The 14,268-nt window shown below is 52.8% G+C and overlaps 2 protein-coding genes and 1 long non-coding RNA gene across 4 annotated transcripts; 2 read left to right on the forward strand and 1 right to left on the reverse strand.

Annotated features, from left to right (window-relative positions):
• The first annotated feature begins 275 nt into the window (after positions 1-275).
• Positions 276-5,962, forward strand: GPD1 (glycerol-3-phosphate dehydrogenase 1). Of its 2 annotated transcripts, none has more exons than XM_060024748.1 (8): positions 276-381; positions 922-1,099; positions 1,938-2,078; positions 2,674-2,812; positions 3,052-3,164; positions 3,852-4,085; positions 4,311-4,417; positions 5,321-5,962. In XM_060024748.1, the coding sequence occupies exons 1-8, from the start codon at positions 341-343 to the stop codon at positions 5,415-5,417; spliced, it is 1,050 nt and encodes a 349-aa protein (XP_059880731.1). In that variant the 5' UTR covers positions 276-340; the 3' UTR covers positions 5,418-5,962. The 2 variants fall into 2 exon arrangements, with proteins under 2 accessions (XP_059880731.1, XP_059880732.1); XM_060024749.1 differs by having other exon boundaries at positions 3,960-4,085.
• Positions 2,090-3,968, reverse strand: LOC132433673 (uncharacterized). The gene is made up of 3 exons (XR_009521192.1): positions 3,831-3,968; positions 3,343-3,529; positions 2,090-2,561 (listed from the first exon to the last, which is right to left on the reverse strand). It is a non-coding gene; the product is annotated as an uncharacterized lncRNA (long non-coding RNA).
• Positions 5,963-8,105: 2,143 nt separating the features above from the next.
• Positions 8,106-12,892, forward strand: COX14 (cytochrome c oxidase assembly factor COX14). Its single transcript, XM_060024750.1, has 2 exons — positions 8,106-8,340; positions 12,468-12,892. Exon 2 carries the CDS (start codon positions 12,476-12,478, stop codon positions 12,647-12,649), a length of 174 nt encoding a protein of 57 aa, XP_059880733.1. The 5' UTR covers positions 8,106-8,340; positions 12,468-12,475; the 3' UTR covers positions 12,650-12,892.
• The last annotated feature ends 1,376 nt before the right edge of the window (positions 12,893-14,268 follow it).

Raw genomic sequence — 14,268 nt, forward strand, 5'->3', positions numbered from 1 at the left:
GCCCGGTCTTGGCAGAACTTAAAATGAAACCATTGCGGAGAGGGAGGGGTTGAGGACCTGGGCTGGGGCCGAGGGAAGCAGCGTGCCAGCACCGTCAGCGGGCAAACCTAAGAGGAAAAGCAGGCCTGGTCTCGGCCCCATTCCTGTTCCCCACCTGTCTCTACCCTTTTCTTCCCTTTCCCTGGCCCTGCCAGACTCTGTCTCCCTGGGCGCCCGCCTCCCCTCCCCTGGAGGGCGGGGCTTGGCGGCACCCACGTGTGTTGGAGTTATATGCTCCCAGCCGGCAGAGGAGCTGGGGAGAGTGGCACCCAGCTGGTGGCCCAGACAGCGAAGCGGCACCATGGCCGGCAAGAAAGTGTGCATTGTAGGCTCTGGTAACTGGTAAGCGGCTCTGTCAAGGAGTACTGGGGGGGGGGGGGGGTGGGGGGGAGGGGGAGGCTCCCTCAAGTATACAGGAGGTTAGGGAGGGAGGTTTGGTGGGCAGGAGACAGTCGGTGGGGAGGAAATGCCTCCAGCTCCTGGCCCACCCCTGTTGCTGTCTTCTCTGCCTACCCCGGCAGGACAGACAATGCCCAGACCGCTCCTGGCCCTTGCGTCTCGGCAGCAGCACCTGTTCGCCACGGGAAGGGAGCCTCCAGAGTGCTCCCTGCCTGAAAGGCTGCCTGGGTTAGGGGGTGGGGGGGAGATCAAGAGGCTGGCCCCCTTCTCCAGCAGCAAAGTGTGAGGGAAAGGAAACTGAGTCTCCTTTCTACTGCTAGGTCAGGAGAGACGCAGCGTCACGGGGAGGGGGTGACAAGGAAGGTGGCAGGTAAATAATCCAGTGGCTTCTGTGACATCCTGAGGGGGAGCACTGTCCCCTCCCGCCACTGTTCCTCTCTCACGCCCCCGCTCCTCCACTTTCTGTGCTCCCCCTCCTGCCAGGGGCTCAGCCATCGCCAAGATTGTGGGTGGCAACGCAGCCCAGCTGGCACGCTTTGACCCACGGGTGACCATGTGGGTGTTTGAGGAAGACGTCGGGGGCAGAAAGCTGACAGAGGTCATCAACACACAGCATGAGAATGTCAAATACCTGCCAGGGCACAAGTTGCCCCCCAATGTGGTGAGCCCCAATGCCCCATAAGAAGGGAGAGGGAAGTGGAGGGGGTGCTTCCTGCTGGGAGGGGGCCACTTCACGTGCCACCTGTACTTGAGAAGCATCTCAGGAGGGCTACTCCAGGCACAGGGCGTCCCTGGGCACAGCCCCCAAACTGCTCCCCTGAGCACTTCCTGGGACTGGGGAGAACCTGAATGCATCCCCCTGCATCTCCACCCCACCCCGTGGGCTTCCAGGCAGGAGAGGGACGGGGAGAGGATGAGGAAGTTGGTCTCTGTGGCAACCAAAGACAGGTTCTCTGGCCCCCAGACTTGGAGTCTGGGTAGTGCCTGCCTCGGGCTCTAACCCTGTTACTCATTCACTGGGTTATTAGTAGATGTGGAGACTGCTCCTTGGACTTAAGGTCTTTGGTCAGATCCATGTGGCTTACTCCCCACCTGGAAAGGGGGAGCAGGAAAGACAGCAGGAAGACTGGGGCTCTCCCTTCCCAGTTGGGAGCCCTAAGGAGCAGGGTGATGAAATCATACTTGGCCTTTTCCTCTTGCCAAGCCCAGACCTCCTTTGGCCTCCCTCACTATCCCACAGCCAAGGGCTAGGAGAGTGCTGAGAGGAGGTTTCCAGGAGTCCTCAAGAACCCAGGACAGCTGGAACCTAGAGGGAATGATGGCTAGGTGGAAGGAATAGAAGTGTCTTGTTCCTCCAGGTTCAGCCCTTCCAGATTCAACCCCCAAACTGCCCTCCTTCTTCCCCACCAGCCTCACCCTGTCTCCTAGATCTCCTGCATGGGGCTCCACAGGGGCTAGAAGCAGTCCGTCAGGCCCATGAACACTGGTCACCCCCACAGGTGGCTGTCCCAGATGTGGTCCAGGCTGCAGTGGATGCTGACATCCTGATCTTCGTGGTACCCCATCAGTTCATCGGCAAGATCTGTGATCAGCTCAAGGGCCACCTGAAGGCAGACACCATTGGCATATCTCTTATTAAGGTGCCAGGGACACCCTCCTGTGGATGGGGATGCAGCTAACTGCTGTGGGGCTCAGGGTGGGTGAAGTGCGACAAACAGAAAAGAGCAGAAGTAGGCCAGGAGTTTTCTGAAGAGAGGAGCTGGCTTTGGGGAAGCTTGAGAAACAGATGCGGGGGGCCACTGGGAAGGGGAGGTTGGTTGGGGAGTAGATAAGAGATGAGTTTGGAGGCAGATGTCTTGGGGAGTTTAGGAGGTGTACAAGGGATGCCTAGGGGATACAAGAAGTCGGCTTGTTTGAGGAGTTGAGAAGGGAAGCTGGTTTGGAGCAGTGGCTGGGATGGAAGTTGGTTGGGGGTACTCAGGAGTGGGCTGTTTAGGGATGTGGCGGGGATACATTACCTTGGAGAAGTAGGTTGTGGAAGGAGAGTTTTCAGATGGATTCGTTTTCACATGTTATCTGCTCTCCTCACAGCTAGCTTTGGCTGCACTGGAATAGGGGAGGACCTTTGGGGAGGGACATTGATGAACAGTGAATTTGCAATGGGCAGGATTTCTAGGTGGGAAGCCCTCAGTTGGGGATAAAAGGCACCTGGCCTGAGCTCCATCCTGTGCCCAGGGGGTAGACGAGGGCCCCAACGGGCTGAAGCTCATCTCTGAAGTGATTGGGGAGCGCCTTGGCATCCCCATGAGCGTGCTGATGGGGGCCAACATTGCCAGCGAGGTGGCTGATGAGAAGTTCTGTGAGACAACCATTGGTGAGACCCCACCACCCACATAGATAATGCAACTCCAGTTACATCGCCTCCCCAGGCTATATTCCCCACCCACTTAGCCATCTTCTCCCCATAAGGCAGGTGAAGGAAGAAGATCCCAGCATCAAAGGTGAGGGGAGTTGGGGCACCCCTACGGCAACAGCTGTAGGTCCTGCTTAGGGCAGTTGTGGGAAGAAGAGTCAAGAGTCCCTTCTTAAAGCCTTATCCCCTCCCTACTTTAGGCTGCAAGGACCTGGCCCAGGGACAGCTTCTGAAAGAGCTGATGCAGACACCCAATTTCCGCATCACGGTGGTGCAAGAGGTGGACACAGTAGAGCTCTGTGGGGCCTTAAAGGTGAGAGGGCTTCAGAGGCAGCTATGGGGTGGGGAGAAGGCCCTGAAAGAGGGCCTGGCTTAGCTGTACAAGGTTGCTGGGACTCCAGGCACACCCTGCCCTTCCCCACCAAGTCTCATACACATGGGAAGAAGGGCAGAAGCAAGGCCAGGCTCGCTCAGGTCTGCCGATTACTTACCATCAGACATTGGGCTTCCTTCTTCCTTTCCCCCATAGCCCCTTGTGGGACATCCCTGTCCCTGGCTCCAAAGGTTGGTCCAGGGGGGAAGAGGAGATGCCCAGGGGGAGCACTCAGGCTAATGGGAGATAAGACGTCCAGGACACCCAGACGGATTGATGGCCAGAACTCTGGATCCTGGACAGACCTATGGATGGATATCGGGGGCATAGAACAAAATAGCCGTGGTTGGGAGGGCGAGGTAGAAGACTGGTTTTCAGGAAAAGTCCTCAAGGATGAAGTATAGGGCAGGGCTGGGGAGCCGGAAAGCACAAGCCCAGGCTAAAAGAAGGGAGTGCAGCAAGTGGGAAAACCAAGAGGTGAAAATAGTTGAGGAGCCCACCCACCTTCCTTCACTTATTCAGTGAGCGTGTCATGGCTGATGGGAGGGGCATGAGGCAGGTGCCGAAGGCCCCAAGTGGGGCCTGCGGGAGGGGATCCTTTCTCACCCGTGACTTCACTCTTCAAAGAATATAGTGGCCGTGGGGGCTGGCTTCTGTGATGGGCTGGGCTTTGGCGACAACACCAAGGCGGCCGTGATCCGACTGGGGCTCATGGAGATGATCGCTTTCACCAAGCTCTTCTGCAGTGGCCCTGTGTCCCCTGCCACCTTCTTGGAGAGCTGCGGTGTTGCTGATCTCATCACTACCTGCTACGGAGGGCGGAACCGCAAGGTGGCCGAGGCCTTCGCCCGCACAGGAAAGGTGGGCCCTGGGGAGAATGAAGAATGGAGGGTGGGCCCCTGTAGGTGTTCAGGGAGAGGAACGTGGCTCGAGGCATCTCTTGAACACAGACATTAAGATTGTTGGGAACATTCCCAGCCTTTCTTTCCTCTTAAGACCTACCTCCTCCCAGAGTCCCAGACTCTCTGTCTCACACTGACAACCCTCCTCTCCCATTTCCATTTGCCTGTCCTGTTTTCTTCACAGTCCATTGAGCAGCTGGAGAAAGAGATGCTGAATGGGCAGAAGCTGCAGGGGCCCCAGACAGCCCGGGAGCTACACGGCATCCTCCAGCGCAAGGGCCTGCTGGACAAGTAAGCGTCTGCCCCAGCCCCACTGATGGAGGGAACCACTGACAGAAGTGCTCTCCCCATTCATCATCTTCCTGAACCCTCCTCAGTCTGTGAAGTGGGCAGACAGAGCCTAGAGCTTGGCCAGGGTCTGGTATGCCCGCTGTCCCCCAGCTCGTTCGTTGTCTTTGAATTCTTTCCAGTCTAGTGCTCTTTATACCACATTGCTTGGACCCCTCTGCGTGGCCGCTCTCTGTCCTTTCCTCCTTGTCCTCTGCTATAGGGGTGGACAGGAATAAGCTCCTCTGACTGTTCTGCCTCTTTGTCCATCACCCTCAGTCTAAGCTGCTCCCCCAAGGCCAACCCTTTTGTTCCGTGAATCCTGTCCTGGGTGCTGAGGTGTGAGGAAAAGGAAAGTCTCTGCTTCAAGGTGCTCCTTTTCAGGGAGCACAAGACAGCAGGGGTGATGGGCTGATCAGAGCAGAACTTGGTTGATCTGGGAAAGAATCCTAGAGCAAGAGAGTACGAAACAGGCTCAGAAGATCGGCTCGCGGCTGGTCAGGGTAAAGCCTCCTGGTAAAGGGAGCGGCCTGGGCAACAGGCTGGGAAGAAGGAAACTGGCATTTATTGAGCACCTTCACATAATTCATAATCACTTCTTCACTACTTTGTTATATTGACCCTGTTTTACAGCTGATGTTACTGAGGCTTGCCTAATTGGAACAAAAAGTTCATGCCAGGGTTCAATACCATAGGGAGCAGGGCAATAGAAACCTGACCCTAAACCCCGGGGCTAGGAAATACACATTCTCAGCGATGGGAAATTGAGAGCCAGAGTCCGCCTGAGCTCCAAGGCGGGAGAGTAGGGAGTGGAGGGTTAGGGGATTTGCCTGGAGGCCCAGCTGGTTCTGTCCTTCCCCATTCTAGGTTCCCTCTGTTCATGGCTGTGTACAAGGTATGCTACGAGAACCAGCCAGTAGGTGAATTCATTCGCTGCCTGCAGAATCATCCAGAACATCTGTGAGCAGGGCTGGGGCCCAGGCCAGGCAGCCTCTTTACCCCAGCGGAGACAGGCAGAAGCTTGGGGTGCCTGGCCACCACGATCTCTGGGACTCCCCACACAGTAGCGTCTTCTCAGCTTTTCACTGGAGGACAGGTGCCTGTGGGCCCGGCCACCTGCCTGGAGATCTTGAAGCACAAGCAGCCCGCAGCCTCCTGCCACCTCATCGCACCAGAAGTGGAGTTGCCTAGTCCCTCTCCATATGTGGGGCTTTCTCCCTGTCCTCTGGGAGGGGTAGAATCAGCCCCAGTGCTGCCTGCTTTGAGTATGTGGGGGGAGGAGGGGAGGGGAGGGAGGCAAGGCAAAGAGGCCTCACACAGACCAGGACTGCTGTCCTCAAGCCCAGTTAATGGCTAAAGAAGTACCTCAGCTGCAAGAGGGATGAGGCGAGGGCTGCAGGGAGGGGTCTGGGCTTTTGGGCTGATGTAGACCTCTGCCAGGCCCCACATGGCATCAATGGATCTCTGTTTGTTCGCAAAATACAACCCCCTTCTAGCTTCTCCTAGAAACCTCAGCTTCTTCTGAGGTTTCCTCAGAAACCTCTGGTCATCCCCTTCCCCCTCCCCCAGGCTGCCTGGCACCAGAGTTGCTGCCACGCTGGCATCTCTGGCCATGGGGCTTGTCATTCTCTCCTGGGACTTCCCAGTTCCTAGTTCTTTGCCAGCTCCACCCCACCATGTGTGACCTTTCCAAGGCTCTCTCACCCTCCCTGCCAGCACCCTCTCTGGGGAGCAGAACTTAATCTGCTGACAGAGCTACACCTCTTCACAGCAGGCTCAGATCACTCTACTCCCTGTGACCTTTGTAATTGCCCTGCCTCCCTTCTCAGGAGCTCTAGTGGGGGGAGGTGTCAGCTGGGTCCCTCCTGCTGCTATCTCCCCAGGACATCTTGGATCCACCCCTTACCTCCTAAACCCTGTCCCTAGTTCTCAGCTACCCCCAGAGCAGCCAGGGCAGCTAACCGGTTCCTGTATCTGCAGGCCAGGGAGCCAGAGAGTGGGTAAGGGAGGATGAGCAGGTCCTCATCTCTGTGGTCTGAATTCCAAGGCCGGCTCTCCTTTGTCACCTGAAGGCCTTCTCATGAGGTATTGACTACTTCAGCACCTCAGGAGCTGGGAAACTCGTGGAGGAGGAAAAAAATTCAAGCCTCCGTACCAGCTGGGGTGAGGGAAGAACAGGAAGGGGAGGAGGGAGAGGAGTGTGCTTTGCAGTGGCCTTGCTCCAGGATGGAATGGCAGCCGGAGAATGTCACCGGTCAGCAGCTTGGACCCCTGGCTATAAATAGAGGCCGAGGGCTCCTGTCACATCCAGCAGAGGGTCTCAGCTTCCTGTGTGGCAGCATCTGGCATGCTGTGGCTCTGGCCAGCATTATGTTAACCCTCCCTTACTCCTGGACAAACCAGGGAGGCAGGCTCCTCTCAGCCCCTAGCCCCTGAGAAGTCAGTCTTACCAGTGAAGGGCGGAGCTGCCTGGATCAGGCAGCGAGAGTGAGGGGCACAGTCACCCCAGATCTGGCTGGGCTCAGGAGCTGCTTCCCCAGGAGGTCAAAGTCGGGGCAGAAAGACAGCTCCCTTCCCTAGGCTGCAGCTGCGACCCTCTTAGATAGTCAAAAACCTTTGCCTACTTTTTTTTTTTTTTTTGCTGTACGCGGGCGTCTCACTGTTGTGGCCTCTCCCGTTGCGGAGCACAGGCTCCGGACGCGCAGGCTTAGCGGCCATGGCTCACGGGCCCAGCCGCTCCGCGGCATGTGGGATCCTCCAGGACCGGGGCACGAACCCGTGTCCCCTGCATCGGCAGGCGGACTCTCAACGACTGCGCCACCAGGGAAGCCCCCCTTTGCCTACTTTTGCTCACTCCACAATTAACTGAATCTGAGGCTTTCGAACAAGGCTTACTTGTCTACCTAATAAAGCGTGGTTTTTGCATAAACAAATTAGGGAAGGGCGCTTAAGTGCATGTGGTAGGGCGTATGCATGTACATGTTTTCACTCATGCCGGAGGAAAAACGAAAAAAGGAAAAGAAATCCTTCGTCGATCATTCCAGCCACTCCCAGCCCCTTGCAGGGGTGCCCACGCAGTCCCCCTTCCCCCAAATGGCACCCCCTCCCAACCCCTTCCCGGCGCTTCTTTGGGGCTTTATCAAGCCGCCTGCAAGCGGGGAGGTCACATACGGGACAGAAACATTACGGAGGTTCGACCCTCGCGCCTACTCCGTGGCCATGGCCAAACCTGCCGCAATCCTCGGCGGTCCAAGCCTCGCAGGGCGGGTCGGGTTCCTGAGCTCGGCTGAAGGCCTGCCCAGGGTAAGAGGGCAGCTCCAGGCTGTAGGGGCCGCGCAGCCCCCTCCAGAGGGCGGACTCCGAGAGAACCTACCCAGCTACCGGAGACGTCACCGCGCCGCAGGCTGGGGATTGGCCGGCTCTCTTCTGTGGTGACTGAGTATCCTAAAAGTTCCCGTTCCAGAGTTTGGGTCGCCAAAGACCCTTTCTCAACGGAGAATGACTACAACCCCCAGAAACCAACGGGCCTCTCCGAGAGGAAGGCTCGTCTGAGGATGCGTAGTAAGGGCGGCTGACCCGGAAGCCGGATGTTCAAAGGCAGCAACCAGTCGGAGCTGCAGCCGGCGCGGGCTCTCGTCTCGGTGGGCGGGGTTATGCTGCGTCTGGCGCGAGGGGCAGTACCTCGCGTCGGGAGCGCAATCCTAGAGCTTTAGCGGAGCGTGGGGGTGCGAGAAAGGGTGGCGTTCCGCACCAATAGCGCCTCAGCGTTCAGGGTTGTCCCTGGGCGGTACCCTCACTCTTCTGGACCCGGGTGCTGCTTCCGGCTGAGCTAGGAGGTCGCGCAGGCAGGAGGCCTCGGTCGGAAGGGAGGGAGCGGCAGCATCCAGGTACGGCGTCTGCCAGGCCCGAGCCTGGGCCGCCTGTCCGCAGAGGCGCGCCCGCTCGGGCCGGCCTTTGCTTTCCGCATCCTCCCACGCCCAGTCTTCGGGCTTCGGCGCCCTTGAGGTTGCCGCGTACCCTGTGCCGCGATCTGAGCCGCTTCCAGCCCAGCTAGCTCCTTGCGGCTGTAGGTTCCTGTCACACCGTGACTGCCACCGCGCATCTCGGCCCTCCACGCTCTGACTCCAGTAGCTCTGACCCTTCCTTGTCTTGCAGTCCGCTGCGCCCTGAAATGCAGCTTTCCCGGGCACCCTTCCTGCTTATCGATTAACTGGATCCGCTCCTTTGCTGCTTTCAATTCCTGGAATGCTCTCCCCCTCCCTCTTCTATACCGGTGTAAATCCTGCCCACCCTTCTAAAACGACAGCTGCCCAACCCCCACACCCCCGTCCCCACCTTTCTGCTGACTTTCCTTGAGCCTCCACCTTGTCTTTGAACTCTCAAAACGCCTCTTCTCTTCTGGTCACCGGCGTCTTCCACTTCGTCTAACAGAATTTTGGGTGCATAGCTTATCCCCATCAGACCATAAGCTCCTTTGAGACACAAGCCATATTCTCTGCAGCCTTTATAGCACGAGTAAAAGGTAGACAGATAAGTGAGTAAATCTAAGCTGAGGTGGGTGGATCCATTTGAGGAAATGAGTTTTCCAGAGGAGAGACCTGAGCCTTGAGGTCCTCCCATGTTTAGGGGGCAGAAAAAGAGAAAAGAGCCACGATCTGAAAAGGTTTTTGCAGATTGCACCCCTATGTCATTTCCATTATGGTTCTTGTTTTCTTTTTCCTGTTTTTCTGAAACCTTCAGTCTAACCCCATAAAAGACCCAGCCTTGAGCTTTATTGAGAAAATGGATGTCCCTCAGATGAGAATGTTCTCCTGCTAACCTCAAAAGTTTTCTTCATTTCCAAGGTTAATCCTTCTACCTGGGCTTCTAATTTCATCTTTTCCTGGGCCATCCTAGATTTTGTTCCATCCCATCCACCTCACTTTTATCCTCAGTTTAGCCACGTTTCTTCTCCTCTAAAACATAGTCATATCTCCTTATCAATAAGCAAAACAAAACTAGAATTTACTTGACCTTGTTACCTTTTCAGGCTGCTGCCTTATCACTCCTGTTCGCTTAACCAGCAAATCACAAGAATATCAATTCTTATCTTTGGGGTGAGAGGGAGTTATGATCCTTCTAATAATGTTTTTCTGCGTCCTAGAAAAAATGCACAGACACGTGAACCTCGCGGGACGGGGTTCATGGGGCCTGCTGGGGCTCTGGCTAAGAATCCATGCTTTTTACTTAATGCCTGTTCCAATTTAGTGCACTAAATTGACTTCTGTCCTAGGTTTACCTGTGATCTGGTCACCTGTTCCCATCCAGTGATCCCATCTGACCAGTTTTCATGGCACTTTACAGTAGTGTTTCCCAATTTTTATTCTGGCCCAGTACACCCAAAGATACAGCATACCTCTGTCAGTGGTAGTGACTTGATACAGCAGTGATTTTCAACCACTGTTGTAGTTAAATGAAAATGCATCCCAGATGTTTCTGGAATTTCCTGTTTTCTTTCCGTAATTGTTTTCTTTCTTCAAACTGGCGTTCCCTTGGCCTCTTTCTCTTGGGTTTTATCATCTGTTTCAGTGACACTTGTTACTTCCATATGTATCCGTAGCCTAGCCTCTCTCCTAGGATTTGTTCCAAATTTGCATATCCATGTGCCTGACAGACATCATCACATGAATATTGTATTGAGCATCTTTCTTGTTTTTTTTGGAGGGGGGCTGCGTTCGGTCTTCGTTGCTGCGCGTGGGCTTTCTCTTGTTGCAGAGAGCGGGGGCTTCTCTTCGTTGCAGTATGCGGGCTTCTCATTGCGGTGGCTTCTCTTGTTGCGGAGCACGGGCTCTAGGCGCGTGGGGCTCAGTGGTGGTGGCTCGCGGGCTCTAGAGCGCAGGCTCAGTAGTTGTGGCGCACGGGCTTAGTTGCTCTGCGACATGTGGGATCTTCCCGGACCAGGGATGGAACCCGTGTCCCCTGCATTGGCAGGCGGATTCTTAACCACTGCGCCACCAGGCAAGTCCCTTTATTGAGCATCTTAACTTTAACATGTCCAGTTCATGATCTTCTTGACTGATGCTTATTGACACCACCATCCCCCTACACACACAGTGACACACACCTGTTTCTTCTTTCTTCTATTAGCAGTATCCCACTCCATAAAGTTTCCTCAGTTGTTAACTTGGAGATATTTTCAGCTTTGCCCTAGCCCATTCAGTTAATAAGCCTTGTTCTACCTCTAGAATAACTTCTTCATCTGTCTTCTGTTTTTCCGTTGCCCTGCCTTAGCTCAGGATCTGTGAAAAGTTTTTGTTAATTTGAAAATAGGAGAAATCTCAGGTTGGATTAGACAAGTGAGGAAAATGAGGTTCTAGAAAAATTTCATCTGTCAGTAGATCTGTCAGTCTTCTAGGCAAGATGTACTATCCTGTCCTTCTTCCTCCAGCCCTGAGAAGAGGTGGTCCTATAACTGGTTAGCATCTGGCCAGGGTAATGGGGGATAGGAGGAGAAAGAATAAGTGAGGGGGAGGTTGAAGGCTGCAGGTCTCTTTGTTGGGAGCTTGTTTATTACCTTAGTGTCCTGCTCTGTGTGTATATGTGTGTTCTTTTTGTTTGTTCTTTTTAAATAAATTTATTTATTTTATTTATTTTTGGCTGCATTGGGGTTCTTCGTTGCTGCACCCGGGCTTTCTCTAGTTGCCGTGAGCAGGGGCTACTCTTCGTTGTGATGCGAGGGCTTCTTGTTGCGGAGCACGGGCTCTAGGCACGTGGGCTCTAGAGCGCAGGCTCAGTAGTTGTGGCACACGGGCTTAGTTGCTCCGTGGCACGTGTGTGTTTTCTTACTGTCTCACAGCTTGGGGTCCTTTCAAACCCCAGATAACCTGAATACAACCCTTTCTCATCTTGTCCCTGTGCCATTTGGTTTTCTTCCTCTGACCTTATTTAATGTCACTTTCAATAGTCACTTGGAATTATGATTCAAGGAAGCTGTGCCTCAGTTCAGTGTGGGATCTACCCTCAGGGACTGGCTCAAAGGCAGTGTTCAGCCCATGGGACTTACTCTGAGAAGCACTTAGATGTCACACCCTACCCCTGACCCCCTCAACCAGCTAACCGGAACTTTTCTCCTTTCATATTCTTGACTTCTAAGAAAGAAGTTATTCTCACTAACTTCAGTCTTTTAATTTTAATTCCCTCAACAGAGAGGAGACTGAGAATATACATTCATAGTCCCAAACTGAGGAACGTTTTGTTCAAGATGAGAGATTCCCATTCTAAACTTTCTCTTGTTCCCTGGCTCAGAATGTCCAGGGAAATGTCCAGGGAACAGTTAAGTTGGAAGTAATTTATCTCATGCAAATGTGAGTTAATTTGCTGGGGACACAGTAAGTTTCATTTTAGCCCTTGGGATAGGTTCTTGGTTTTATGTTTGGAATTCAAGATTAATGCTGTAGAAGGTTATGTCTAACTGAAATAACATAAACATACTGTTGGCACTATTTCAAGTATATTATGGCTTAAACAGATGCTTGAAGACTAACCTGGGAACCTGAGCACCATAAATAAGATGGTTTTATGGGAAAACAAATTGGATATTGCCCAAGGCTCCCATTCGGTCCTCCTACAGAGAATAATTCACTGCTAATGTTTAATCTCTGGCTACTTCAATAAATTCCCTACTAGCCAGAAAAACTGATGTATGCCTAAAGTAATATACCAATTAAGAACATTTCTGGGTGGTCCATACCAGTCATGTCTTTCCATAAACATGGAGGGTCAGGTGTTAGCTGTAATGTCATTCAGATACACCTGGTTCCAGCTGTGTTTCTGTATCTCGTATGCAGACTTTATTTGCCCTTTTGAATCTTAAGACTTCCCAAACAATATCTTCCAGTATAAGACTGCATATGTCTAGGGGCCATTCAGAATAGAGTGCAGACAAACTGAGAAGTTATAGAATGGTCTTAAACAGGTAAGTGGGCTGGGCAGATGAGGCCTTATCCTTGGGTCTAAATCTAGTCTGTCTTTGTAGGGGACAACATGCCAACTGCCAAGCAACTAGCCGACATTGGCTACAAGACCTTCTCCACCTCCATGATGCTCCTCACTGTTTACGGGGGCTACCTCTGCAGTGTCCGAGTCTACCACTATTTCCAGCGGCGCAGCTCCCAGCGCCAGGCTGCAGAAGAACAGAAGACCTCAGGAGTCCCGTAGAACTGGGGGGCTTTTTTCCTTGAGCAGAGAGACCTGAGGCATGTTGTGGAAAGACCTCACCTGCAATCATTTCTGAGTCAAAAGGATCAGGGCCTTAATGGTTTTCGAACTCTGCTGGGAAAAAGTGCCCATGTTTTTTCTGGTACAGTCAGTTTGGAGAGGCTATTGAATCGTAACAGGAATGGGAGGGTGAGGCACACCTACAGACATTAAATATTTTGCCATGTCTGTGTCTTGGTGTTTTTGTTTACTTGAACAGGGTATGGACTACAGAGGTGGGGTCTTGACTACCAGTTTTCTAGTCACAGACTGGATTTCCATATCTTGAGCTCTTAGCACCCATGAAGTAGGGGATATACAGTTCTAGGAGTAGTAATCTCAGCTCTCCTGATCTCAGAGAAAAGACTGTCCCAGCATCTGTATAAATCTCCTGAGAAGACTCTGTAAAGACCAAAGCTCTTTTGTGGTCAGTGACCATTCCTGGACCAATTAAACTGTGTCCAGGTAATGGAGTTCTCTGGCCAGCTTGGCCACATGTGCACTTCTGAGCCAAGGAGGCAGAGGCCCTTGTTTAACAGCTGTTAAAATTGCACAAAATGGAGGCGGATAGTTCTTAAAATGTGAAGGGCTTTTGGGCAGCCTACAGTAATGCAGTCCATCTCCTTAAGCATAGTGGGTATAGTATTAGCATCAGGGTTGATTTCTCACTGTGCCACTGCACAAGAATCTACCTGCAGGTCTGATTGCAGAGTTGTGAAGAGGATTTGAAAGAAAACGATGCATTCAAGGTAAAATCCAACTATGAAGAGATATTCTTGCCATCGTTTTTTTTTTTGGCCACGCGGCATGTGGAATCTTAGTTTGAACCCGTGCCCCCTGCAGCGGAAGCCCAGAGTCTTAACCACTAGACCGCCAGGGAAGTCCCACCACCATTTCATTTTGAGCTTTGAGGCTTGCTTGTTCACATCATTCTTGGTGATCGCCCAAAATATCAACCCCTTTGGACACCTGTCCTCTCTCATGTACATACTGCTCTGACCTTTGTCCCCCATTCCTAAACCTTTCACCTGAAGGCCCTCTTCCATGATTTAAAAACTCAGCATTCCTATATCCTCAACTCATTTACTCCCGTCCTCTCTTGATGTGTTAACCAGGGACTCCACTGCCTTCTCTGCTTTCTCATTTGCCTGTACAGACAGTAAAGTGACCATGCTCTCAGCTCCCCAGTGCCACTTTCAAACAGTGTAAAATCAGTCCTTTTTGAGGAGCTTTCTTATATTCTCATTTTCACTGTATTCGAGAACTTGAATACTTCAAATCTTTGGATTCCTTTTTTTCCTTCCAATCTTTCACCCCCTTTTTGATCTAAACTGCTTCCCTGTCCAGCCTGTGCCCACAGCTGAGCATCCGAACTGCTGCCCTGCCTCCAGCCTTACCCTTCTCAACCCCAGACCTTGCTCCATTAGTTATCTAACTCACCCTCTTCCTTCTTTGCAGTACATAAACTTGCTTAAGTGGTAGTTTCTAAGTTAGAAGATTGGTCTGAGATTAAATGAGACAATTCATATTAATACTCCGGTACCTGTCAGCTATTAACACCTGCTGCTGACCTCCACATT

Source organism: Delphinus delphis, chromosome 11 (assembly GCF_949987515.2).
Source record: "Delphinus delphis chromosome 11, mDelDel1.2, whole genome shotgun sequence".
Classification (NCBI taxonomy): Eukaryota; Metazoa; Chordata; class Mammalia; order Artiodactyla; family Delphinidae; genus Delphinus; species Delphinus delphis.

Excerpts from the sequence above, each read along its gene's own strand:
- GPD1 (XM_060024748.1), top strand. The coding sequence starts at position 341 with ATGGCCGGCAAGAAAGTGTGCATTGTAGGCTCTGGTAACTG. Across the intron at positions 2,079-2,673 it reads TTGGCATATCTCTTATTAAG|GGGGTAGACGAGGGCCCCAA; the intron begins GTGCCAGGGACA and ends TCCTGTGCCCAG. Across the intron at positions 3,165-3,851 it reads AGCTCTGTGGGGCCTTAAAG|AATATAGTGGCCGTGGGGGC; the intron begins GTGAGAGGGCTT and ends CACTCTTCAAAG.
- COX14 (XM_060024750.1), top strand. The coding sequence starts at position 12,476 with ATGCCAACTGCCAAGCAACTAGCCGACATTGGCTACAAGACCTTCTCC.